The sequence below is a fragment of the Hermetia illucens genome, chromosome 6 (assembly GCF_905115235.1).
Source record: "Hermetia illucens chromosome 6, iHerIll2.2.curated.20191125, whole genome shotgun sequence".
In the NCBI taxonomy this organism is placed as follows: domain Eukaryota; kingdom Metazoa; phylum Arthropoda; class Insecta; order Diptera; family Stratiomyidae; genus Hermetia; species Hermetia illucens.
Genome location: NC_051854.1, coordinates 39651634 through 39677711, shown reverse-complemented (window position 1 = coordinate 39677711; position 26078 = coordinate 39651634). Strand labels below are relative to the sequence as shown.

Below are 26078 nucleotides of genomic sequence, written 5' to 3'. Positions count from 1 at the left end.
CATTGCCGTACAAAAGTTCTTTTACTGGAGTAGAAGGCTCACACAAACCCTGTTAACCATCAGTTCGCAAATATTTTACTTTGGGGGGAGAGGGGAGAATTTCAATACTCTTGGCTTGGTGGTAATAACACCAGCTTCGTTTTGGTTGGATTCAGCCGGAGTGCGCATCTTGCGGTTCACCGGCATATCGTTCCCAATGCTTCTTCCATGATTTCACTCAGAACGGAGGGAAACGTGGAATTGATGCCGTCGGGCGGCAAATCCTCAAATAAATCTTAAGCCAAGTGGAGAAAGTTGCATTTCGAAAGCCACGACCCATTCGTGCCAATGGGCTTTATGGTCCGAATGGCACTTAGCAGAAGACCATTTGTGAAGGTCGCTTTTTAGCGGATATAGGTCGACAAAGAATGTATCGATCGAGTTCTAAACACTAGTGGCAGTGTCTCCCTTGTGAAAGCACATAAATGATTCCCCCTTCCTTTTGCATCAAAAATAAAGACACTTGGTACTCTCCCAAGTATTGTTAAGCCTATTCAAGCCCCTCCTTTTCTCTATTTAAAAGTGGGTAGTGAAATTAAAGCTACACTTCCCAAAATGACGCACAGATAGTTCGAGCTGTCAAAATGCCGAAGGTTGACTTGCTTCAGCTGTTGGGGTCATTTATCGATCTGACAGATACTTTTGTGTTGAGAAAGATTTTGCTTCAACAAAAGGGTTTGCACGCACTATTCAAGACAATATTGAGATGCCTGGCAAAGATTCTGAGGTTCCGCAGTAGAGGCTTTGATATTGATGTTTCTTCTCTTCTCTCTTCTCTTCTCTCCTTATTGGGCCATAGTCCTCCAACACGGGCTCTCCTTTCTCGCTATTATTTTTCCCTTTTCATTTTCAATGACACCTCGCAAACAAGTATTGACGAAAGGCTGAAGCTTTTGAGTAACAGTGGTGATCACTTTCCCATACAGCAACACAATAAGAACATTAGCACGGAGAAATCTCAACTTGATCTAGATGAGAAAAAAAGAAAGGCTGACGGTTTCGTCCAGGGAAGAGGCAATTCATCAGGCACTGCCTCACGTCTTCCCTGAGAGTAGCGTGACCGAACGTGGCAACAGGTAGAAAACGTTCCTTTCTATAATCGCAAAAACACGACGTTCCCAGTTTAAATCGCCAATAGTTTGAGCTTAAGCTAGGCTAAAGCTAGATTTTGAGGGGGGGAGAGGTAATATGAGGGATCCTAAGTCCACATCCACTTGATGTTGAACCAGACCAAATGGAGAGCAACTTACCCCCATTTCTCAAATCTCAACTTGATTTTGGTGTTGAAATAATTGTATTTCCAAATTTTAGACAAGGTAGCGAAGGTGTTTCTAAAGCTGTTGACGTGTCGAGTGACATCAAATCTGGTTCTACCGTCGGCAGAAACAACACTTGGTAAATACACAAATCGATTAACACTTTCGATACTCTGTCCCTTAATACAGATAGGAAGAGTGCGTTGACCCATGAGACGTTGGTGTTCATCTTCAGTCCGACTCTACTTGCCCCTCTTTCCAAACCCAGAGAATGCAGCCAGTTAGGTATGACCGACTTGATCAGATGGTGGAAGTAGCAATGGATAGGTCACAAGGAGGGGCCAAACATTTCGTTGTTGACTACGCAATGCAACGGAACCCAGTGCCCGAAGATAGCCAACCATTAGTTCGCCTCAGAATCACTTGCCGCAGACCACTGTTCTCTGGAGGTCCTGGGAAAGTTGAAGTACACATCAGCGATCTGTGAACGATGGCATGGTTGACACACAATGCCAATCAACTGGTGGATTGGCAACTATATATTCAGTGAGGCTATGTTGCAATTTCATTATCTTCACATTTGATACGTTCCAAAACCTATACCAGGAAGGTGGAGGCAAATGCAAAGATGAATACAAAAATCCGTGACATAACCAGGATTCAAACCTAAGGCAACGAGGTCTTGCTTAAGCACCTGAAGAAACTTTATATTTGTAAAAATTGATTTGAGTCGTTGAGAAAGTAAATTGTTTTTTGGTGAAATGAAGGACAATTTACTTATAGTGTATAAATCTTCTTCATCTTCCTCTTTAGTCTTCTCTCGTTCAGTAGTGTCGGCTTTGCTTGATCAATTCCACCATTTTGTTCTGTTCAACGCCTGATGTAGATGTAGCCGCGGGGCTTTCAAATCACCATCCAGCGTATAAAGTCACGGTTTCTTCAGCCGGCCTCTTGGTCTTTTTCCATCGACTTCGATGTTCAGATCAATCTTGGTTAGTAAATTTTCATAGGAGCGAGGTAGACAACTATACCACGCAGAACGCCTATCCTGCAATTTTCCACGATCAGTGCAAACCCATATTGATCGCGCTTTCTTCATTTTGAATGTGAACTTTGTGTGTTACGCCACTAGTCCATCATAACACCTTCATCGCAATTAGTGCGAGGCGTGGTTCATTAGTATTATAGTCGGCCAGCAGCAGCAGCGTTCATTGATACGGCGACCGCAAAGTGTATAAATATTTTATTATATATTCCCTATTTCAGTTCACTATCTGCTGCCATATACCTAGTATTGGCATGATCCCAGGCTCATAAAATTGGCGATTCTTGCTGGGGAAAAAAACTAATCCAAATCCTTGTCACTACCCTAAAGACAAGTTCGAATGCTAAAGTTTTTGTTGCTTAACTATCTTTCGTATCTTCTCAATAAGATCGGAGAAATGTAAAATTTGTCAAAAATGTTGCCTTCGAGATTCTAGATTTTATAGCGCATTTTGACAGAAAAGCCGTGCTGTCAAAATATATACACATGTATGTCATGACATCATCATCAACGCGCAACAACCGGTATCCGGTCTAGACCTGCGTTAATAAGGAACTCCAGACAGCCCGGTTTTGCGCCAAGGTCCACCAATCTGATATCCCTAAAAGCTGTTTGGGGTCCTGGCCTACGCCATCGCTGCATCTTAGGCAGGGTCTGCTTCGTCTTCTTTTTCTAACATAGATATTGCCCTTATAGACTTTCCGGGCTGAATCATCCTCATCCATATGGGTTAAGTGACCCGCTCACCGTAACCTATTGAGCTGGATTTTATCCACAACCTGACGATCATGGTGTTGTTCATAGATTTCGTCATTATGTAGGCTAAGGAATGGTCCATCTTCATGTAGGAGGCCAAAAATTCTTCGGAGGACTCTTCTCTCGAACGCGGCTAAGAGTTCGCAATTCTTCTTGATAAGAACCCAAGTCTCCGATCCTGCTCGATCTGGATGAAGGCAGTTTGTACGTCTCGGGTGGTTCTTCCCTTGATGTCGATATCGTAAGAATAAGCCAGTAGTTGGGTGGATTTAAAGAGGATCGTACCTCTTGCATTTACCTCAGCATCACGGATCACTTTCTCAAGGGCCAGGTTAAAGAAGACGAATGATACGGCATTCCCTCGTCTTAGGCGATTGTTGATGTTGAATGGTCTTGAGAGTGATCCTGCTGCTTTTATCTGGCCTCGCACATTGGTCAGGGTCAGCCTAGTCAGTCTTATTAATTTCGTCGGGATACCGAATTCTCTCATGGCCGTGTACTGTTTTACCCTGGCTATGCTATCATAGGCAGCTTTAAAGTCGATGAATAGATGGTGCAACTGTTGTCCATATTCCAACAATTTTTCCATCGCTTGCCACACAGAGAAAATCTAATCTGCTGCTGATTTGCCTGGAGTGAAACCTCTTTGGTATAGGCCAATGATGTTCTGGGCGTATGGGGCTATCCATCCTAACAAGATAGCGGAGAATATCTTATAGATGGTACTCAGCAACTTGATACCTCTATAATTGCTGCACTGGGTGATATCTCCCTTTTTATGTATGAGACAAATAATACCTCGTTGCCAATCGTCAGGCATTGATCTGGTGTCCCATACCTTGGGCAGTTGATGAACCACTTGGTGTAACTGGTCGCCTCCATATGTCATGACAACAAAGATGAAATTGACTTTGACTATGACTTTCCAAATAACCAAATATTATTGAAAAATTGTCAGCCAATACCTATTACTAAATCCATTTCCATCTTATCTGGATTTCTTAGTCAGCCTAGGTGTCCCAGTAAGCCAAAAAATGAAACCTGGTGCTATCAACCTTTAAAACATAAGGAAACGGCTATGCACCCTGCGCATGCGAGTAAGATTTCGAAACATTTCACGCCCCTACAGAGGAAACTGCAGAGCCTTAGGAGGATACCTTCTAGGAGCCAGCGAAAAAGACTCATTGGGACATAACAAAATTCTTCATAACACCTACAGGGGATAAGTGTCGCAACAACTGCAGTTAACAGAAGTCCTGGAAATTAAACATTGGCAATGGATTTTTTGTCCGGACAGCTGAGTGGTTAGAGCGCAAGACAGTCGAATAGAAGATCGCGGTTCAAATCTCACTGCTGGCAGTGGGATTTGTGTCGTGATTTGACGTCGGATACCAGTCGACTCTGCTGCGAATGGGTACCTGAGTCAAATCAGGGTAATAATCTCGGGCGAGCGCAATGCTGACCACATTGCCTACAACAGTGTACTATTGTAGTGTACCGTTGTGGTCTTGAATGAAGTGCTCTAATATACTTCAAGACCCTGATGCAATATGGATTGTTGCGCCAACAATTATTATTATTATTAATTGATCTTCCCAACCACATGAAGAACGGTATCAGTGATACGGCCAGGAAAGTCGGAACGACTAATTCGTCGGTGAATATAAGCTAGCGACCGAAGGGATGAATGTCACACACCGCCCAATGATGCACTCTCAAGGGATGCGGGTTCGCACAGGGGCCTATCACGAACTCCGTCGAGTGGAGAAATGACTTGGCAGACAGAAAAAGGAAGCTTCGGAGAACCAACAAGTCTGTGAACTCGAGGAATACAGAAAGCTATCGCACCAGGGGCGGAACTTTTATGAATAAGTCAGCAAGATGAAGCCTTATACATCTCGATGTTCATCCTGCCGAGACAAAGAGGGAAATCTGATTTCCGACCGTGTAGCCATATTGGAGCAATGGGTTGAATACTTTGATGGACTGCTCAACAATCAAAACATCGGCGGCACAAAAGAAGACGACGCGCATATGCTGCCACCACCAATCATGGAAGAAACAGTCCATGCAATTCTTCAACTTAAGAACCATAAACGGTCAAGTGCCAATTGAAGCCGAACTAGTTAAATATAAAGGCTCCTCCATATTGCTAGGCCGGATAGCGCCGTACATACCAAAGAGACCTCACTTTAGGCAAACCAACAAGAGATTAAATTTTCCCTGAGCGGCAAGCAATGAGAAAACTATTGGAATATGGTCATGAGTTTCACCATATTTTCATCGACTTCAAGGCTGCCTATGATAGCATAGCCTCCATGGTAAAACTGTACACGGCAATAAGAGAATTCCATATCCGTATATCCCGGCTAAATAGATAAGACTGACTAGGCTGACCCTAATCATCTTGCACGACCAGGTAAAAACAGCAGGACCACTCTCGAAACCATTCAACACTAGCAACAGTGTAAACCAAGGGGATGACCTATCGTACATCCTGGGAAAAGTTATCCGTGATGCAAATCCAACCAACTACTGGCCTATGCTGACAACAGCAAGAAAAATTCCGAACTTTTAGCCGCGTGCGAAAGAGATATCCTCCGAAGAATTTTGGCCCCCTTGAAATTCCGTAATCAACAAAACGACGAAATGAATGAGCCGTACCACCGTCCCGTTGTGAATAAAATTCGCCTTAATAGATTGCGGGTGGGCTGGTCACTTAATACGTTGGGGTGAAGATGATCCAGCCCCGAAAAATCTATGATGGTAATATACATAGTAAGAAAAGAAGACGTGGCAGACACTGCTTCAGAGAAAGTACTGGAGTAGGCCAAGGATATCGAATTGGTGAATCTGGCACAAACCCGGGATATCTGGAATTCCTTACTAAGGCAGGCCTAGACCGGATACCAATTGATGCGCCATTAATGATAAAGTGGCGAATCTGATCCCGAGGCGGTCCTGCTAGCGAACTGGACAAAGACTAAAGGAGAAAAACTGAATGTTTAAACTTTAATATAATATATAGATAGCCAGATAACCAGAAATTCTGCCGCCGATCTTACATTATACTTGCAGCTGGTTTATACCATACCAAAGGGTAATTACAAGATCAAAAAACCGAAGCCTAAAACCGGTTAAAACTTTTAGAGCTTTCCTACCTCCTTCAGTTTTCTTGGCCCGTTTACCTCGTTCACAAGCGGGAATGGCTTTTTATGGTCGGTTACGCAATTTTCTTCTGTAAAAGGCCTAATCTGAATGAGACATTCAAATTACCACCCAGCGTATCAAGTCATCGTTGTTTCGCTACCATCGACTACTCAATATTCAGACTAATCTTGACACGAGTTGCCTGACCATAATAACGAAGATCAAAGATTATGGGTGCAACCCCATATCTATCGCGGATATCCTCACTTCGGATCTGTTGAAAGCGTATTTGTCCGCTAGTGCAGCGCAACATCCATTATTGCGAAGCGTCGTTCATTGTCTTTTATAGTAAGCCTAAGCACTCAGAACCATAGAGGGCGACAGGGCGGACTTCACTGCGGCCAGTTTTAGATTTTCCTTCGCTGACGTTTTCGTTTGACAGCGCGATGGTTGAGGGGGTAGAACGTCAGCCTCCCAATCTCGCTGCTCTGGGTTCGAATCTCAGCCGTCATGGGTAGCTGTGTTCGGCTTGTATTTGTCTCGCTCGTTAGTACAGCGTTAAGTGTGATGAAAATAAAACTCAAGCGCAATCTGACTTCAATCAGATTGCGTTAACGCGTGAAGTAATTTCATAACGCAGTTTTCCATTGGCTGATTGACGCGAGATATTTAAATTGGTCAATTCTGGGCAGGTCACTACCACTGATAGTGACAGTGGCTGCTCCATGTTTCGGGTTTGGGTCAGGTATGACCGGCAACCAATTATGAAGATATCGGACACCTGAAGGTCAAGCCTGTAGCAATACTTTTGTACACGTGTTGAAATAATAATTGTGATTGCAGAAACTAATAATCTTTCAAAACGTCCCTAAAGTACCCTCGAAGGTCTAAAGTTGAACCTAGATACGTCGATTCCACAGAAGATACTTTTCGGTTCTTAGTCCCTCTCATCTACGGTACTCGTGTGAAGACCAAACAGACCAGCATGTTTTTAATTAGCAGAGAATATTATTAACGTTATAAACATCCCTAAACGACCTTCCCTACATGTGGAAAGACCACAGTCTAAGGAACAACTGCCAAACTTGCTAGTAGGGCATGAGTAGATCATTTCATCCCTTGTGGCGTCTCATTTTTCGTTTCAATTACACATAAGTAGAATACGGTCATCCTCCATGCTTTTCACCTTATGGAAGGATGAACCCCACCTACAGTAGAAACAGGGCTAGCAACCGCACTAGATAAAACCACATATGTATGTAAATAGACATTATGAAAAACAACACACGATTCCCATCCCTGACGCTAAACCGGAACTAATGTATCTTATATCTATATTTCATAGCGCGCACACATGGCTTTCCCTTGAATGGAACCGGCGAACCACAAGTTGATATGCTTGACATACCTGGCAAAGGACGATGTTGTGTATTCATAGCTCGATTCTCCTACGATCCACCAGAGTATGAACTTTTCCAATTTTCTAGCTAAAACTAATAAATTGGCTTCATTTCACCGACAGTTATTTTGTATCATGATCAAAAAGGCAAAATCAAAATTTCAAAATTATTTTTCAGAGAATCTGAAGGCGAATTGTCTTTATGCGCCGGAGATTACTTGTTAGTTTGGGGCAACGGTGAGCCCCAAGGTGGATACTACGATGCCGAATTGTTAGATGGACGAAGGGGGTTGGTTCCAGCTTCATTTGTTCAAAGACTTATCGGTAGATCATCTTGCTTTACTGCAGTTCATTTTTGATTCACATTAAATTGCATTATCATTTCATTTTTCCATTTCCCAGGCGATGATTTATTAGAATTCCATCAGGCTGTGTTATCAACCTTACGTGATGCCGACGATTTGCCTTTAGACCCTGCACCCCTGCCACCGTTGCCGCCTAACAACCCTCTACTGACTCACACGTCCGAGGACATGGCGCGGTTGAGTGAAACACAAACGGATTTGGGACCAGATCAGACCGAGGATGACGCTGATACTGGTGAGTCAATGCGATGGTACAATTTTGTTATTATCAATGTGAATGTTTGCCAGTAACCGAAGGAAACTTCAATAAGATGTTGTGCTTCTGTGGATATGTGTCACCAAGAAAATGTTAGAATACTATTCTGTTTTATTATTGTGGAGAGACATGTCAGGATTTCTTTTCATTTTCCTCATTTTCAACCATGAATGTAATCATTAATCCGAACGCCAGCAAGATATCCGCGAATAAGTAAGATTACCTTTAGATTTCAGAGGAAAAGATAGAAACTTTTACAGTGGAGCAAATTAGCCTACAAAGAACCTATTTCGAAGAGAGGCAATTGCCAACCGGGGGTGCAAAACAGTTCGTGTGATGAGATAATAAGTAATACTAGAAAGGTGTCATCCAAAAATCATTGGCAGCGACCGTTAAGAAGCCCTAAAGTGAATAGATACAATCTTATGGTACCTGGCTATAACTGACTATTATCTATGTGAAAATGCCAGATAAGCAGCAGAGGCTTATGATGTGTGATGCGAAAAATACACTATTGGAGCAACAACCTTCGTATCCCAACAAAAACACGAAAAAAACCGAAAGCTGCAATTCAAAACATTCATATTTTTCGAACCTCCGAGATATATACAAGATACAATCAATATGCTCATCCTAAAGAAAGAAATGTTGTCCATTGTCACGTACATGACATCTAAATCGTAACCATCCGAACATTTCAGCTTTATTTCGCACATAAAAGGCAGCAGACTCTCCCATACATATGTAGAGTTTGCAAGTCTAATTCAGAATCTTTCAAACCAAATTCATAATTTTCCAAACTAATTTCAGACTTTCCCACATCAAGTTCACTGTATCTTTCAATCAGCTTGGAAAATAGCTCATGTCCAGTCTATACCGAAACAAGTCGGGAAACCGGAAGCTGGACGCTTCAGGTATAAAAGGTTTTATGTATTTCTTTTATAGAGAAAAAGAAACCATCACTTTCGACCCCCGTACCCCTCGCCTTTCCAACAACTGTCAAAACTAAGACCGGGCTCGAAAAGTACTAATCGAGACCTTCCATTTGATACTCCACATGACAATATTTGATGAAAAGAAAATTGACATCCCCCTTTGCCAATATGGGGATCCCCCCCCCCCTTAAATTCGATGTAGAATGATGTAACTCACTGTACGAGTGCCCGTTCACAGTTCCCCCCCTTCCACCAAATTTGGTGTGAATTGCTACAACCGTCTCCGGGAAAAATGCGTGTAACGAACAGACAGACAGACAGACGGACAAACAGAGGGATAAGAGGGAATGTGGAGCTCTGTTTCGAAACGGACATAAACCCGTGAGATAGTGCCTATAAAATCGTGACAAGGCGATTCAGAGGCCAATCATCTCCGCAAATCACGTGCCTTATGCTCTTGTTGAAAATAATCCAGGGGTTGCTTCCCCGGCAAGAGGGGGGTACTGACACCTACCAGCACCCCCTGAACGTGACGCCGATTCCACCAGTCACCAGGGACGAGCGATTGAAGATCGGCAGTCGAGTAGGTGACAACAAAGTCCCGGTCTTGACGGCATACCGAATTAGGCCCTCAAACGTGCCGTCAAATATACATCGGATATGTTCGCGGAGCTGCATCATGGAAGCGACAGAATCTGGTGCTACTGCATAAGGCTGGTAAACCTCCAGGCAAACAATCCTGCTATAGACCCATATGACTTCTAGACACTATGGTGAAAATGTTGTAGCGGGTTATTTATAATAGATTACTCCCAGTCGTCCAAGTCGGCCATCAAATACTTGGGAGTGATGGTAGACGGAAAACTCAATTTTAAGCAGCACATAGAACATACTTGCGAAAGAGCATCCACCACGAGTATGACTCTGGCAAGAATGATGCCGAACCTAGGAGCCCCGCGGCATACTTGCAGGCTGCTCATAGCCATGGTGGTGAGTTCTATCTTGTTGTATGCAGTCCCAGTTTGGGGAAAAGCGCTGCATGTTTTAGGCAATGCACAAAAACTGAGTACGGTTTACGGAAGGACAGCCTTAAGGGTGTGCTCTGCCTTCAGGACCGTCTCGGATGATGTAGCGTTCGTCATCTCGGGAATAATGCAGATTGATATCCTGGCAACCGAAATGGTGAACATTTATAACACCAGGTCCATCTCTCCCTTATCGCAGAAGTCGAAAGGGGGAGATCCATAAGCAGATGTCGACAGCGATGGGACCAGTCAGAAAAGGGTCGTTGGACTTACAGGTTGATCCCTTTCATCGGGGAGTAGCCAGAGGAAAAGCATGGGGATATCAATTATAATCTCACCCAGTTTCTCGCCGCCCATGGAGGATACTGTCAATACCTGTACAGGTATAAATTGGATTGGATATAATTGGATACCTTCCAATATCCTAGGTTCGTGGAAGAAAGGAGGAACCTAGAGGAAACTGTAGGTGAAGTGCTATCACCAGAAAATTTTATCTGGAGAATGGTAGCTTGCCAGAAGGACTGGAATCCGATCAATTCCATGATCGCAGTAATCTAGTATAAACTGCGAAAAGCAGAAGAAGTGAAGAAGGTACGATTACGAACTCCGCGGGTAGATTGAAGGAGACCTAGCTAGAATAAGCTAACTCCGCCCCGTGATGTAATACCTAAAGGTGGTTCCATGGGTAGGGCGGGGTCGTAGGCGGTTTTATTGGGTAAAAATCCCACACAACAGATTTCCACCTCCTCAAAAAGAAAAAAAATCAGACAGATAGACAGTAAACCGATTTCAATAAGGTTTTGTTTTACACAAAAATGGAATCGTTTTCTTCATAATCATGGCAAGGCCAAAGTTGTTTTCCTTGAAATTTCAAAGGCTTTTGACAGGATATGGCACCCTGCTCTCCTAGCCAAACTTCGCGCATTTCGTCTTGATGACAAACTCGTCAAATGGATTGAAAGCTTCCTCAATCGCCGTTCCATTCGGGTTGTATTGGATGGTGTTGAATCAGAACTTCATCCCCAAAATGCCGGGGTACCTCAAGGTGCTGTTCTGCCACCCTCCCCCTTTCTCATCTTCATTAATGACTTCTTATGTGGCACTTTCAATCCAATCAGGAAAGCTGTGGCTAATGACGGCACCCTTACTTCGCGTATTCGTTCGATTCGCTGGCTGACTCTCTTCGTGGTACATTGCGTGTCAACCGGAAAAGCATGTTTGAGTCATTTCTTATTGCTTGGGGCAAAGCAAATCGTGTTCAGTTCAATGCTTCAAAAATCCAATGCTGTCTCCTTTCGGATAAACTATGTGCTCTCCGCTCCTCACAATCTATTCTTGTCGATGGTGGGAATATTCCCGACTCACTCTCACTCAACATACTGGGTATCAACATCTCTAGTAAGCACAGGAGCTCACAACATGAATATAAGAGGCTCGTTAGGTGTTCGAAACGAGACTCCTTTAGAGCGTACTGTGAGGAACTAGGGAGAGAGAGACTTCAAGGCTGAGCAGAGTCCTTAAAAGGGATGAGTCGGACAAGTTGAATTCTCTTAGAAAACCCGACGGTACTTTTACGAACTCCAGACTGGAATCAGTACAGACCATCCTTGAAGTACACCACCCGGGAGAACGGGTGAGAGAAGTGGTAGGGGGAGAGTTGGCGGTTCTTGCAACACCTTCAACACGCATTGCAAAAGCGATTGTTACCTATGTTACCTGGTGAGAGCTGCCATACTGTCCTTTGAACATTTCGATGCACCTGGCATGGATGGCATCTATCCAGCAATGCTAAAGGAGGTTATGGAGCACTTAAAGCAACCTCTAAGAAATATTTTTCTCGCTCTGGGCTACGTGCCTTCCTCTTGGCAAAAGTTAAGGTAGTCTTCATACCAAAACCTGTGAAAGATGACTACTCTAATCCAAAGAACTTCAGACGGATCAGTTTGACTTCATTCTTACTGAAGGGTTTGAAGAGACTGATGGAGCGTCACATTCGTGGAAACACACTTAGGTCGCACCCACTTAATAAAAATCAACATGCTTACCAGCGTGGAAAGTACTGTGAGTCTGCTCTCCATTCTTTGGTTACAAAGATAGAGGATGCAACTTTGAATGGTGAATGGCGATGGAGGTGTTCGCGGACATTGAATGGGCTTTTGACTGTGCGCCTTTTCAAAAACTTTGCATGGTTTTGATGATTCTTTTATTAAGTGGATCCATGCTATGCTAACGCAGAGATTGTTGTGCGCTGAGGTGGGTGTCGATCGCTATCTAACAGCAGAAGCAACGAAAGGCTGCTCCTGAGGAAGTGTGCTTTCGTCACTTCTGCGGAGTATGCTGATCGACTCACTACTATGCGAACTGAAAAATTCGCCGATACACGCTCAAGCTTATGCTGATGATGGGGCTGTGTTGGCTGTTGATCGGGATCTTGGAACGAAGTGTAGAAATATACCACATGCCGTTTATTTGATAGACAGTTGGTACCTCAAACATGGTCTTTCAGTTAATCCAAATAAAACCACAATGATATTATTCGTAAAGAGGAAAAAACTGGATGGACTTTACCTCCCTGAGATGAGGGACTTCAACTCTCTGAAGAAGTGTAACATCTGGGAGCCACTCTAGATAAAAAACTTCTTTGGAACAAACATGCAGAGGTAGAGATGAAACGGGGTCTCACAGCATATGGGCTGTGAAGACGGACCTTTGCTTCGACATGGGGTCTTAGGCATCATGTCGTAATGTGGATATACGTTGCTATCATTAGGCCGATGTTCGTTTATGTATCCGTAGTGTGGTGCGTTAAGGTAAGACAAAATGGTATTCACCATAAACTAGCCGCACTGCAAAGAACTGTGTGTCTGGGTATCGCTGGTGCGATGAGCACGACATCCGGCGCAGCTCTAAATGCATTACTCAATTTGCAGCACTTGGATATATCTATTCAAAGCTCTGTAATGACAGCACCTTGTAGACTAATTCGATTAGATCTATGGAAAAACAACGGAGGTGGGTTACACAGAGCATTGGAAGAGTTACTGGGAGTACTGAATCCAGTTCTTGCAATGCCTGCCAATGAAGTTATCCTGAAGCGTAGAGAGAACTGGGAAGTCCCAGAGGAATGTGTGGCGGGATATACGGAAGTCTTCTACAAAGATTGCTCAAAAAAAGAAGAGGGTTCTGGAACCGGAGTCTACCTCTCCAATAAAAATGAGAAGTCGGCTTTTCCTTTGGGACAATATAAAACGGTTTTTCAAGCCGAAGTTTATGCGATCCTAAGGGTGGCAAACTGGGTGATTGACGAGCGGTTGAAGGGCAGGCGCATCGCAATCTGCAGTGACAGTCAAGCTGCACTGAGGGCATTGAGCAGTCCTTTGATCACCTCGAAAATCGTCCAGGAATACAGAAACCGTTTGAACTCTATCTCTAGATTCAATATGGTGGAACTACTCTGGGTACCTGGTCACTGTGGCGTAGAGGGGAAATGAAATCTCGGATGCTTTAGCGAAAGAGGTTTCAATCTCTCCCATGGCTGGACCGAAACCAGCAATAGGAGTATCAGAAGCACTGGCTAAGTCTTTTCAAAACCTGGGAACAAGCTACCTACAATGACAAGTAGCAGAACCTAAATGCTGCTCGACACATCAAATCTTTCCTGGCGGAACCGAATATGCATACCGCAATGTTTATCCTGTCGAAAGGCAGGACGACTTTCAGGAGGATTGTGGGCATTCTGACAGGCCATAATTCACTAGGGCATATGCTCAGAATAGAAATTATTCAAGATGATACGTGTCCCTCCTGTAATAAGGAAGCGGAATCGACGGAGCATTTCCTATGTGAATGCCCCGCGTATGAACGCATCACGGATCAGATCTTTGGTTCTCCAGTTGTAACCATTCGACCTAGCGCAGATTTACAAGACTCATGTTAGACCTAGACTCGAATACAACTCTGCGGGTGCAGGTACAACTGCACTGTCTACTCTTAAGAAAGTTCCACGAAGAGTTTTTAAACTCATCGGTGATGTGAGCAATACGACACAAATTGAGCCCCTTGAGCACAGACGACATGTTAGATGTCTTTCTCTCCCCTAGCGTTATTATAACGGTCACTCCTCGCACAAAATATCAGGTCATATCCCTTATAGAGCCTCTCCTAAACGCAACAGCGGCTACTTAGGCGGAGCCGCTCCCACCCCCATACTCTAAGGGTCAGTGCTATTCGCACCATGAAGCACCACGAATCTTTCTTATCTCGAACTATACGAATGTGGAACAGACTACCATCTTCTGTCTTCCCGTTTGACTACAACATACAGATGTTTAGACAACGAGTGCATCGCCACTTCCTTCACACTCAACCACTTCCCCATTCCAACCCCTAACTTCCGTCCTTATCGCCAAGGCTGTGCTGCAGCTTTATGGCATCAAAGGGCATACCCTGAGCTCTGACATTATCATAAAACAAAAAAAAAAATCAATTTCAGAATTTTCCATTCCAAAATCAAAATTTTCCATTTCAAATTCAGAATTATATGATATTTTACCAGATAATTTTTTTTTTTTAAATCTGAGCGACTTATCAATTTTATATTATTATTTGTTATACTGGGCAATGTCGGTCTGCAAAAAAAAAATGTAGTCCCCTCAATTTTTGGTGTTTATTTTTTATGACCTCTAGATGTAAAATCGTGTACTTGTGCCCCCGGTACCGTTTCATGTAGAACTTCTTTAATGTCCACTGACAATCGAGACGACTTCGCAAATATTAAGAATTTTAAATTGTTGTGTTGGCATGTACCCAAAGCAAACTAGAGGTCGGAAGCCGCGTTAATTGCGTTCATTACTTTATTTTCTACCGAATTTGTCTTTCGCCCAAAAATTGCTGAATTGCTTAATTATGATTGACGTAGGCTCAGGGAGGCGACCGCAATTCCAGGATTGATTTCCAAGGAGCGAAAACATTCTGAATTTCAAATGGAAAATTCTGATTTTGGAATGGAAAAGTCTGAATTTGAACTGGAAAATTCTGAAATTGGTTTAGAAAAGTCTGAGGCTAATTTGAAAATGACTGAAATTGATTTGGAAAATTCTGAATCAGACTTGCAAAATCTGTGTATATACAGTAGAACCCGCTTTATACGATCACGCTTAATACCATTGCTCCCATAATACGTCATTTTACGCCAGTCCCTGCAACACGTATTCGTCATCCCCTTTGATACGCTACGCCTAGCTATACGTATTATCTCGGTTCGAACGAACGTAAGTCCCCCAGATCACCCCCTGTGACATATGATGGATAATTTCGAGCTTGGATGACCGGCATTGGTTTCATCGACTGGTTAAAAACTGTAGATGATCACTTTCAGATTAAATGTAGGCGCATAATTCTATTCATTGGCAATTGTCCCACTCACCCTTAAGGTGTTGAACTAAAGAATACCAAGCTTGTTTACTTGTCAATTGCAACAAGCAAATTGGAAAGGTCCTTAAACAAGGTTACAGAACAAGACTAATTCATCGCTACCTTCAAGAAATGGAAGACCCTAATAGCAAACGACCCTTGACGATGCGATTCTAAACATGATAAGCAATTAAGCCTGAAACCATTCAAAATAGTTTCAAGAAAGCAGGTTTTTTTAAACAACAGAGTTGTGTCGTCGTGTCGGACGAAGAAGAAGAACCTGTAATACTGCAGGGCTTTCCTAGATATTTTTCCATTGATGACAATGTGGAACCCGAAATTCAGTCAATTGAAGATCTCATTGAGAATGTGAATAACACACAAAAAGAGACCGTGAGTGATAATGATGAGGTCGATTTTGTCAAACGCCCAGGTATTGTCAACTATTAATGATTTAAGACACTATGTTGCTTCTTTGAATCAAAGTGAAGACGCCCTGCAAAAATTAAATCATGTTGAAAATCTCGTAATTGCTAATGCATCAAAATCTTTTGTCAACCCCCCCCCCCCCGCAAATCCCGCACAATGCGCTTTCTCGCTTAAGACGCGTTTTCGGTTGGGTCCCTATCAAATCATCTTAAACGAGTTTTACTGTATTCATTATATATAGGGCACTCCAATAAGAGGTTAATTTTTAAGTTGATAGTTAAGACGAAAATGCAGGCTTCTCTTTCCAAGCGGTTTTTTTTTATTTGAGAGTACTATGCTTCCGGTTAATGATGGAATACAATATCATTTATATGCTCGCCATGACTGAAGTTGACATAGCCGATTCTGTCAACCCAGTTTTCCAGTAAATTTTCCAAAGTATCCAGCATTATCACACCAATGACTGCTCGAATATTGGCCTTCAAGTGCTCAATCGTCGCCGGTGTATCCGCATATCCTTTCAAAGTAATCCAGCGGAATTAAATCGCAACCACCCGCTGGCTAAGTTACATCACCAAAACGGCTGCACCACTTCGTCCTTACACGCTGCAATTCATAGTGGTGTACGGAATTTGCAACTCTTACGAACGATGTCGAATTGAAGTTCCCCCCCCCCCTTTCACGGTCACTTTCAGCAACAGCAGTGATATTTTTCAATAAACGTGCCGGACGAAGACGTATTTATCGTTTTCGGTACACTAGTAAGCCAGTCTCACACACTTTTTTCAAAAACTTTGCAAAACCAGGTGGAGACAATACATTATTTCGGCCGTACTTAGTTCGCAATTTTCTCACATTGGAAGTAAATTTTGAGCGCTTCCCAAAGTTGTTCAAGCATATATCGATATCACCGGAAACTCTCTGCTAAATTTCTGTCAAAACAGTTTTGCGAATCGTGAAATGAGCCCTGGTTCAAAAATTAACCGACAGATGGATCACTCTATATAATAAATGCCTTAAGTCTACACACTACATACAGGATTGCTTGTATTTGAATGGTAAAAGAAAAGCATCGCGCATGTACGCCATACTTTAATTGCATACAGAAGCGGGCGCCCTCGAAACACCTACCTACCAACCAGGCTGCCAATAGCTAGCCTAATCCGCATATACGCAATCACATTCAGTGCCTCCTGAAAACTCGATTTGCTAGAAAAATTGAAACAGATATACAAGCACAGTTTAGACAATTAGGTGAGGTGTCCAATTTAAACCCATACAGATATTGACGGTATCGTCCATGCGCGGTGAGAAACTGGGCAAATTATAATTGATCTCCCGATGGAAGGGATCAACCTATAAGTCCAACAACCCTTTTCTGACTGGTCCCATTGCTGTTGCCATCTGCTTGTGGATCTCTCCCTTTCGAATTTATTCACTTATGATGAGGGAGAGATAGACATGGTATTATAAATGTTCATCAACTCGGTTGCCAGGATGTCAATCAGCATCATTCGGCATCATCTGAGACGGTGTTGAAGGCAAAACACACCCTTAAGGCTGTTCTTCTCTAGACCGAACTCAGTTTATGTGCATTACCTAAAACATGCAGGGCTTTTCCCCAAACTGGGACTGCATAAAAGAAGATAGATCTTACCACACTGGCTATGAGCAGCCTGCAAATATGCCGCGGTCCTCCTACGTTCGGCGTCATCCTTCCCAGAGCCAAGTGTATGGCTCTGGGAAGTATGCTTTATGTGCTGCTTAAAATTGATTTTTCCGTCTATCATCAGCCTCAAGTGTTTGCTGGCCGGCTTGGAAGTTATGATACGATTGCCGTAATTTCTCTTGCGACGCTTAGTGATGATAGCCGCTTCCGCCTTTCCTCCGCAAATGCCAGTCCAGCACTCTCTAACCAAGCCTTAACAACACTGATGGATTGTCTTGAGTAAAACTCAGCATCCTCGAGACATTTTGCGAACACAACCAGCGCTATATCGCCGGTGTAATCTACCACCGTGGTCTCCAACCGGAAGGTTAAGTACATCATTATACATGATATTCCACAGTAGTGGGTTCAGTACAGAGCCTCGTGGGACACCCGTGGAGACAATGTACACCTTGGGTCCATTATCTATATTACACCAGAACGCCCGCTCTTGCAAGTAGCTATCGACAATAGCGGCAAGGTAGGTGGGAACACCAATTGTCGCCAGAGACTTTCTTTTAAGTTTCCAATTGGCCGAGTTTAATGCATTTCTCACATCCAAGGTCACCACCACACAATATTTGCTGATACAACCTCCTTCCATGAATTGCATTTTCGGCCAAGCCAGTAACCATTTTAATGGAACCTATCCTGCCTATCTGAAAGGCCCAATTTTCTCTCGACGACTGGGATTAATTCCAAAATTTGTCCCATAGGGTCTAGAAGATATATGGGTCTATAGGAAGACGGTTCCCCTGGAGGTTTACCAACCTTAAGGACCACCACCAGCTTCTGCCGTTTCCATGGTGCAGGTAAGATACTCTCGGACCTGCACGTTTCAAACAGCTCCGCGACCATATCTGGTCTACATTTGACAGCAAGTTTGAGGGCCTTATTCGGTATGACTGGTACAATCGGCGTCAAATTCAGGGAGTGCTGATGGGTATCAGTACCCCCCTCTCGTTGGAAAAATAACCTCGTTTCTCCAAGAGCATAGGGCACGTGATCTGCGAAAATGATCGGCCTCTGACTAGAGACTACCCCACGGATTTATGCCCGCTTCCGAACAGAACTCCTTAAAACATTCTCTCTTACTCCACTGGATGGCGAGCTTCTCTACAGACATGCTCTTTTGGCCCTTAATCAATCCTACCTGTTGCCCTCTGAGCCGTTCATCTGGCTCTGTGGCAAATTGATCGAAAGCTGGCAAGTTCACTATGAGCATCTGCTAGGCACTTGTGTGACACGGAGAGCTCTATTCGTGAAGGTACCTGCTTTGCTATGCAAGTCAAACCACACCTGTTTGCCCATCCATCGCTTTTGCAGCCCGTCCTGGTGTTCTTTTGAATTTCGGCTTCCGGGGTGCGAGTCTTCTGCCTTGTTGCTCCGTCCTTAATTCAAACGTGATTGCCTGCTGGTCGCTGTGCGTGGAGTCCTCGCTAACTTGCCAGAACATATCGCGTGTAGCGTAGGGCTAACAAAAGTCAAACCTACAATTAAACCAGCGCCACATCCCTCTCCCCGATAAGTGTTTACATCACCTTCGATGGCCAGAACTACATAAAACTGGGCGAATGCTTCTAATAAGCACCTTCGCCTTGCGTTAGTCTCTTTGCTGCCCCATTAATTAGACATTTCATCAACAAGAGGAGACTCTCACCGAATGTGGTACGGTTAAGAACCGCTCATCATCGAGGATGAAAAGTCGACCGTATTATTTCATATTTAAAGCAGGGGGAATATGTCTGATGCTTCTCCTCGGTCGCCCTAAGCATCGGTAAAATATCTTATTTGACCCGGATAGAGTTGACATACAACCTACTCTGCTGACTATAACATGAGTTACCTCTGCCCTGGACCTGGGTATTTATCCCAAAAAGAGGAGTCCGTGGACCACAAGACAGGAAGTAAATTGCTTCTCAAGTGGCTCGATCCGTCATCAAGTGAATGCGGACTCAAGACTCCCAGCATCCTTAACAAAAAATATGATATAATCTCTTGACTTCTTTAGATACCTTCGTGCATTTTTCATCCTTGAAACCTCATTATAGCTTAAGCATATCATATCCTAGCGCCATTCTCCGACATAACTAGGGCTTGTAGCTAAAAGAACCTACGTAGTGTAGCTCATCAAAAAAGGAAAGTTGGTAGAGTTCTTCCCGCAACTTACGAGTTGTCACTTTCACCACTCAAGGCAGCTTTGTGCTGAATGCAGGATTTCTTATAAACCACATTTGCTGCCTCTAGATAATCGACCCCGTTTGGTAGAGCCCTTCTAGCTTGAAGAGTTCTTCTCCGAGATTAGAAGTAACATAGCTTATCATCACTAAGTAATACCGTTGAGGTAAACAGCGTCCACAGCCTGTACGATATGCTATTAACGTCAGATTCTGTAAATATATGAAGTTACGCCTCCACTGTATCACCCGTTTTGCGGATATCACTCTTCTTTGGTCAGCTGTTGAGTGTTTGAAACTGAGAAAGTTGGTGATTCAGTACGTGAAGTACCTCTCCTGAAAAGGATAAGCGGAAGAAAGGCTAATATTGATGCAACTGGTCTAATACAGGTATGTGCAAACATATCTATGCAGCCCGATCTCCGTGAACCTGGGAAGCCGTCGACAACTGAAGGTACTGCGAAGGCACTGGGAATGTGGGAGTTTCTACATCAAGTGTGGCGATATCCATAGAAATCGGACGCAAAAAAGCGGTACTTTCGGCGGATGATGAGGACAAGCTGGTAACCCCAGTTTGATCCACACTGAATGCAGTAGACTTTTCAGTTAGCGCTGGTTTTCATATTAGACTACACTTATATCTACAAACGTAAGAGTTAGTCAAATTAACTTGAAGCATGCCAAAGCCTCTTCTTATCTGAAGCCTCTTCTTATTTGAACAAGGGTGGCAAAATGGCATGACTGTCCTCTGTGGTATTGAATTAGTGAAGTGGACTAGGATCTTCTTTGATAAGACATCATCGAGACCGAGGGCCTACATCTCGACGTCAAACTTGCTAGAGGCAACCATGCTGGGACAATTCTGCTCCCACGACCTAGTTGTCAACCTAGAATATCAGGTTTATAGCATGAGGAGGAACGTCATAATTTCCTCCGCTTACTAGCACTATAAATCTTTTACCCTCCGTCGACGCAAGAACTAAGGGATCTGGTAGTGTATGCAAAATCAGGTCGTCTTAGACTCTCAAGAGGTTGTGATGCGAACGCTCAGCATATTTGTGATTGCAATTGCAAATCTAATCCTAGAGGATAAAAGCTGTCTGGTTTTATCACTTCACCTGGTTTAATAACCGCGCCCCTGCTTTCCTGGGGCCAAGAAGAAACGAATTAACCTAGCAATCTGCACTATAAAGGTGTAATAGTCGATTAAAGACTGCCGAGTGCTAGCTGGACTCTCATTCCCAGATCAGGCAGCAAAGTGCAGCTCCCTGGCCGACTAAGGACTTGCTTGGAGATAGAAGATCAATTGAAAACTCCGAATCGCACAATTTTAGAGTGCTATGAACAGGCTTAGTGTATTTCCCGAGACGAAGAACTGCAAAGCCTCAGGAAATCTAAATCGTGCTTGTAAAAGCAATAAGAATGGAAACTACCTAAACTTCCAGAACTAACATAGTGAATACTAGAGGCTCGTACATCGTTCAAAACGAGACTTCTTTAAAACATACTAGGGGAACTAGAAGAAGAAAGACTTCCGGGCTGTGCAGAGTCCTTAAAAAAGATAAGTTAGTCAGGTTAGACTCTCTTAGCAATTCGCATGGAACGAACTTCTGATTTGCGTCTACCCAAACTCTGTTGGAAATACACCACCCAGGAGTGCAGGTGTCAGAATTGGAGGGAGAGAATTGGCGGTTCTTGCAAAAATGTCAACACGAAAGTGTTGCAAAGAGAATTGGGACACTGCGAGAACAGTTGTTACCAATGAAAAGGTGAGAGTTGCTATACTATACTTTGAATACATAAAAGCGCCCGGCATGGATGGCATCTATCGAGCGATGAGCAAATGTGGTAGGAGCACTTAGAGCAACTTCTAAGAAATAGGGCAAAACATTGCTACTCTGACTGACAGCCAAGCGGCGATCAAGGTACTTAGGTCACACCAGGTGAACTGGTATGGGAATGCCTTGAGATACTGAACTGAATTACGCTCCCCCGATGGGAGCAGGGACGCTTTACACAGGCCGGAACCTTTCTGTAGAATCGGAAACGGGTTTAAAAAATGAAGAGGAATGGCTGAGGAAACTATAGTAAGCGAGCTTACTAGGAATGGAGCATTCAACTCTCCAAAGAAGCTCAATATCTGGGAGTTATTCTAGACAAGAAACTTCTTTGGAACAAACATTTAGAGGTGAAGATGAAACGATCTCTTACAACTTATGGGCTATGTAGGCGCACCTTTGCCTCGGCATGGGGATTTAGGCCTCAGGTAGTAATGTGGATATATGTCGCTCTCATTAGGCCAATGTTGGCTTATGCATGCAAAATGTGATGGGTTGAGGTGAAACAAAATAGTTTTCGCTGTAAACTAGCACACTGTAAAGAAGTATGCGTCCGGGTATTACCGGTGCCATAAGCATGACATCCGGCGCAACTCTAAACGCATTACTCAATTTGCAACCCTTGGACTCGTTTATTCAGAGCACTAATAAGAATAGCTCATATACTAATCCAATTTTCCCGATGCCTTCTGCTAGACGATATCAAGTTATCTGAAAACTGGAAAGAAGCGTCCAATAATAGCGAGTAGCAGAGACTTAATGCTTCTAAACACATCAAACTTTTCTTGTCAGAACCCTGCAAGGTTTATCCTATCGAAGAGCAAGACGACTTGCAGCAGTATTGTGGGCTTTCTCATCATCATCATCATCATCATCAACGGCGCAACAACCGGTATCCGGTCTAGGCCTGCCTTAATAAGGAACTCCAGACATCCCGGTTTTGCGCCGAGGTCCACCAATTCGATATCCCTAAAAGCTGTCTGGCGTCCTGACCAACGCCATCGCTCCATCTTAGGCAGGGTCTGCCTCGTCTTTTTTTCCTACCATAGATATGCCCTTATAGACTTTCCGGGTGGGATCATCTTCATCCATACGGATTAAGTGACCCGCCCACCGTAACCTATTGAGCCGGATTTTATCCACAACCGGACGGTCATGGTATCGCTCATAGATTTCGTCATTGTGTAGGCTACGGAATCGTCCATCCTCATGTAGGGGGCTAAAAATTCTTCGGAGGATTCTTCTCTCGAACGCGGCCAAGAGTTCGCAATTTTTCTTGCTAAAAACCCAAGTTTCCGAGGAATACATGAGGACTGGCAAGATCATAGTCTTGTACAGTAAGAGCTTTGACCCTATGGTGAAACGTTTTGAGTGGAACAGTCTTTGTAAACTGAAATAGGCTCTGTTGGCTGACAACAACCGTGCGCGGATTTCATCATCGTAGTTGTTATCGGTTGTGATTTTCGACCCTAGATAGGAGAAATTGTCAACGGTCTCAAAGTTGTATTCTCCTATCCTTATTCTTGTTCGTGTTTGTGTTTGACCAGTGCGGTTTGATGTTGTTGGTTGATTGGTCTTCGGTGCTGACGTTGCCACCATATATTTTGTCTTGCCTTCATTGATGTGCAGCCCAAGATCTCGCGCCGCCTGCTCGATCTGGATGAAGGCAGTTTGCACGTCTCGGGTGGTTCTTCCCATGATGTCGATATCGTCAGCATAGACCAGTAGTTGGGTGGACTTGAAGAGGATCGTACCTCTTGCATTCACCTCAGCATCACGGATCACTTTCTCTAGGGCCAGGTTAAAGAGGACGCATGATAGCGCATCCCCTTGTCGTAGACCGTTGTTGATGTCGAATGGTCTTGAGAGTGATCCTGCTGCTTTTATCTGGCCTCGCACATTGGTCAGGGTCAGCCTAGTCAGTCTTATTAATTTCGTTGGGATACCGAATTCTCTCATGGCCGTGTACAGTTTTACCCTGGCTATGCTATCATAGGCGGCTTTAAAGTCGATGAACAGATGGTGCAACTGTTGTCCATATTCCAACAGTTTTTCCATCGCTTGCCGCACAGAGAAAATCTGATCTGTTGCTGATTTGCCTGGAGTGAAGCCTCTTTGGTATGGGCCAATGATGTTCTGGGCATATGGGGCTATCCGCCCTAGCAAGATAGAGGAGAATATCTTATAGATGGTACTCAGCAACGTGATACCTCTATAATTGCTGCACTGTGTGATATCTCCCTTTTTATGTATGAGATAGATTATGCCTCGTTGCCAATCGTCAGGCATTGATTCGCTGTCCCATACCTTGAGCACAAGTTGATGAACCACTTGGTGTAACTGGTCGCCTCCATATTTAACCAATTCGGCTGTAATTCCATCGGCTCCTGGCGACTTATGATTTTTTAGCCGATGAATTGCACGGACTGTTTCTCCTAAACTTGGTGGTGGCAGTATTTGTCCGTCGTCTTCAGTTGGCGGGACCTTCAACTCGCCGATGTTCTGGTTGTTCAGTAGCTCATCAAAGTAGTCAACCCATCGCTCTAATATGCCCATTCTGTCTCTTCTCCAGGAAACCGGTCCCTGTCCATTGCATCTCTTGCAACGCTGTTACATCAGCCCTATATTGGGACAGGGTATCGGCTAGCTGCTTATCAGCTTCATCTCTGTACAGGGAGCGCATGTTCCATGAGAAAATGCGCAAATCGTTGTTCCTTTTTCGTTGCCGGGTCCGTCGTTTTAAAATCCGTCCTATCCGAGGCTCCTGTTGGGGCTTCGTAACAAGTTGTTTTCCGTGTAGGGTTGTCAGCCCTACCCAACCCCCAACCCGGAGGACCAGTTGGTACAATTTGTCCCGTTTTTAGGCGCGGGAGACTCGCCTTCATCCTTCTCCGTCTGCAGCTTTTCGTCAAGAAAGAGCTCCCAGCGGTCACCACGTGGAGGTGGAGATAGGGTTTGGTAGTAAAGCTGTTGGTGTTGGTTCAGCAGGCATTTCCCAGGTTTTATGCTCCATCGTGGGTACCAATCCACGTTTCGCGCCGGGACCTATACTACCCTTTGACCACCAAAGGGGGCTTTCTGACTGGCCAAAATTCACCACCGAGACATATGTTCATAATACGTATTCTTCAAGCTGATGCGTGTTCATCCTGTAATAAGGAAACGGGAACCGCGGAACATCTTTTATGTGATGCTAATGTGCTCCAACTGCAGCAGGTAACTTGACATCCACAAACGGAATTCCTGCGATAAATTCTGTTAGGCGGGGAGAATTTGACTGCTCAGAAGTTTTGCCTATCATCCACATCATACATATACACACACACGTCTTTTGAAGTTAGATCATCTCACAAAATGCAATGCAATCACGTTGGGATCGTCAAAACTGTGGTGGAAGGGTGTGATACTCGGAGACACCAAAAGATATGCTACTGTCAAAACAACTTCTTTCCCTCCACTTTTGCCTCCACTACTTCTTTTTATCCATCTCAAAACACTACACACAAGCGGAGCAAATCGAGTTTCTAGAGGAGGCGAAATGTAATTGTGTATTCGCGAAGCAAGTACAAGGGTAACTAACTGGCTCGCAACCACATGGCCGCGTATCATTGCACTGCATCACATACACGTCACTAACCCCAGAGTAAATGCATGAAATTTTTCACACGCAAACATCGAAGAGCGTCGAATTTGTGCAATGCTTTTCTTCCACCACACAAATTTAAGCAGGAAGACCGGGAGGCGAATCTCCTATGTGTAGTCTTTTGAACACTTTTAAACAATGAGAGAGTCAGGCGAAGAGCTTGAGAGAAAATATTTCAACATCAATTTAGATAGTTTTGACAATGTCCTGGAGGAGTACGCTACATAAAAGGTATAATGTAGTCAACTATCGAACACCACAATTTGTAAACTAACGGATTTTTAAACATGTCATTTCTTTAAACTTTAGACAGTAATAGGATAGTAATCCTTATGTACAGACATACATATACTTGTTATTAATTTAAAAAAATACAATTGTAGATATCGAAAAAGATGTGTAGATTACCTGAGATATTTTGGTTGATCTCTTGGCATATTAGTTGCTCTACATAAGGGCATGCATGAGTTCGTTTGTACCTCCTATTAACCTAAATGTATTTAACAGACTTTAAGGTCTCCTTTTGAATATCTTACGTAATACCTTTAACACTATGACTGAATATACATATATGGATATGATGTATGTATCGTTGTGTGACACATGTACTCATTAGCCAAACTTGCAAACATAAATTATAATCCG

General features: G+C 43.6%; 1 protein-coding gene across 10 annotated transcripts in view; it reads left to right on the top strand.

Moving 5' to 3' along the window:
- Positions 1 to 26078, top strand: part of LOC119658882 (RIMS-binding protein 2) — a 307235-nt gene that overhangs the window by 173154 nt on the left and 108003 nt on the right. For 9 of the 10 annotated variants that reach the window (XM_038066659.1, XM_038066667.1, XM_038066666.1 and 6 more), the window contains 3 exons: positions 7592 to 7709; positions 7824 to 7969; positions 8048 to 8245. In XM_038066659.1, coding sequence (XP_037922587.1) covers positions 7592 to 7709; positions 7824 to 7969; positions 8048 to 8245 — 462 coding nt within the window. The remainder of the gene's footprint in view (positions 1 to 7591; positions 7710 to 7823; positions 7970 to 8047; positions 8246 to 26078) is intronic. The other variant, XM_038066664.1, reaches the window with a different exon arrangement.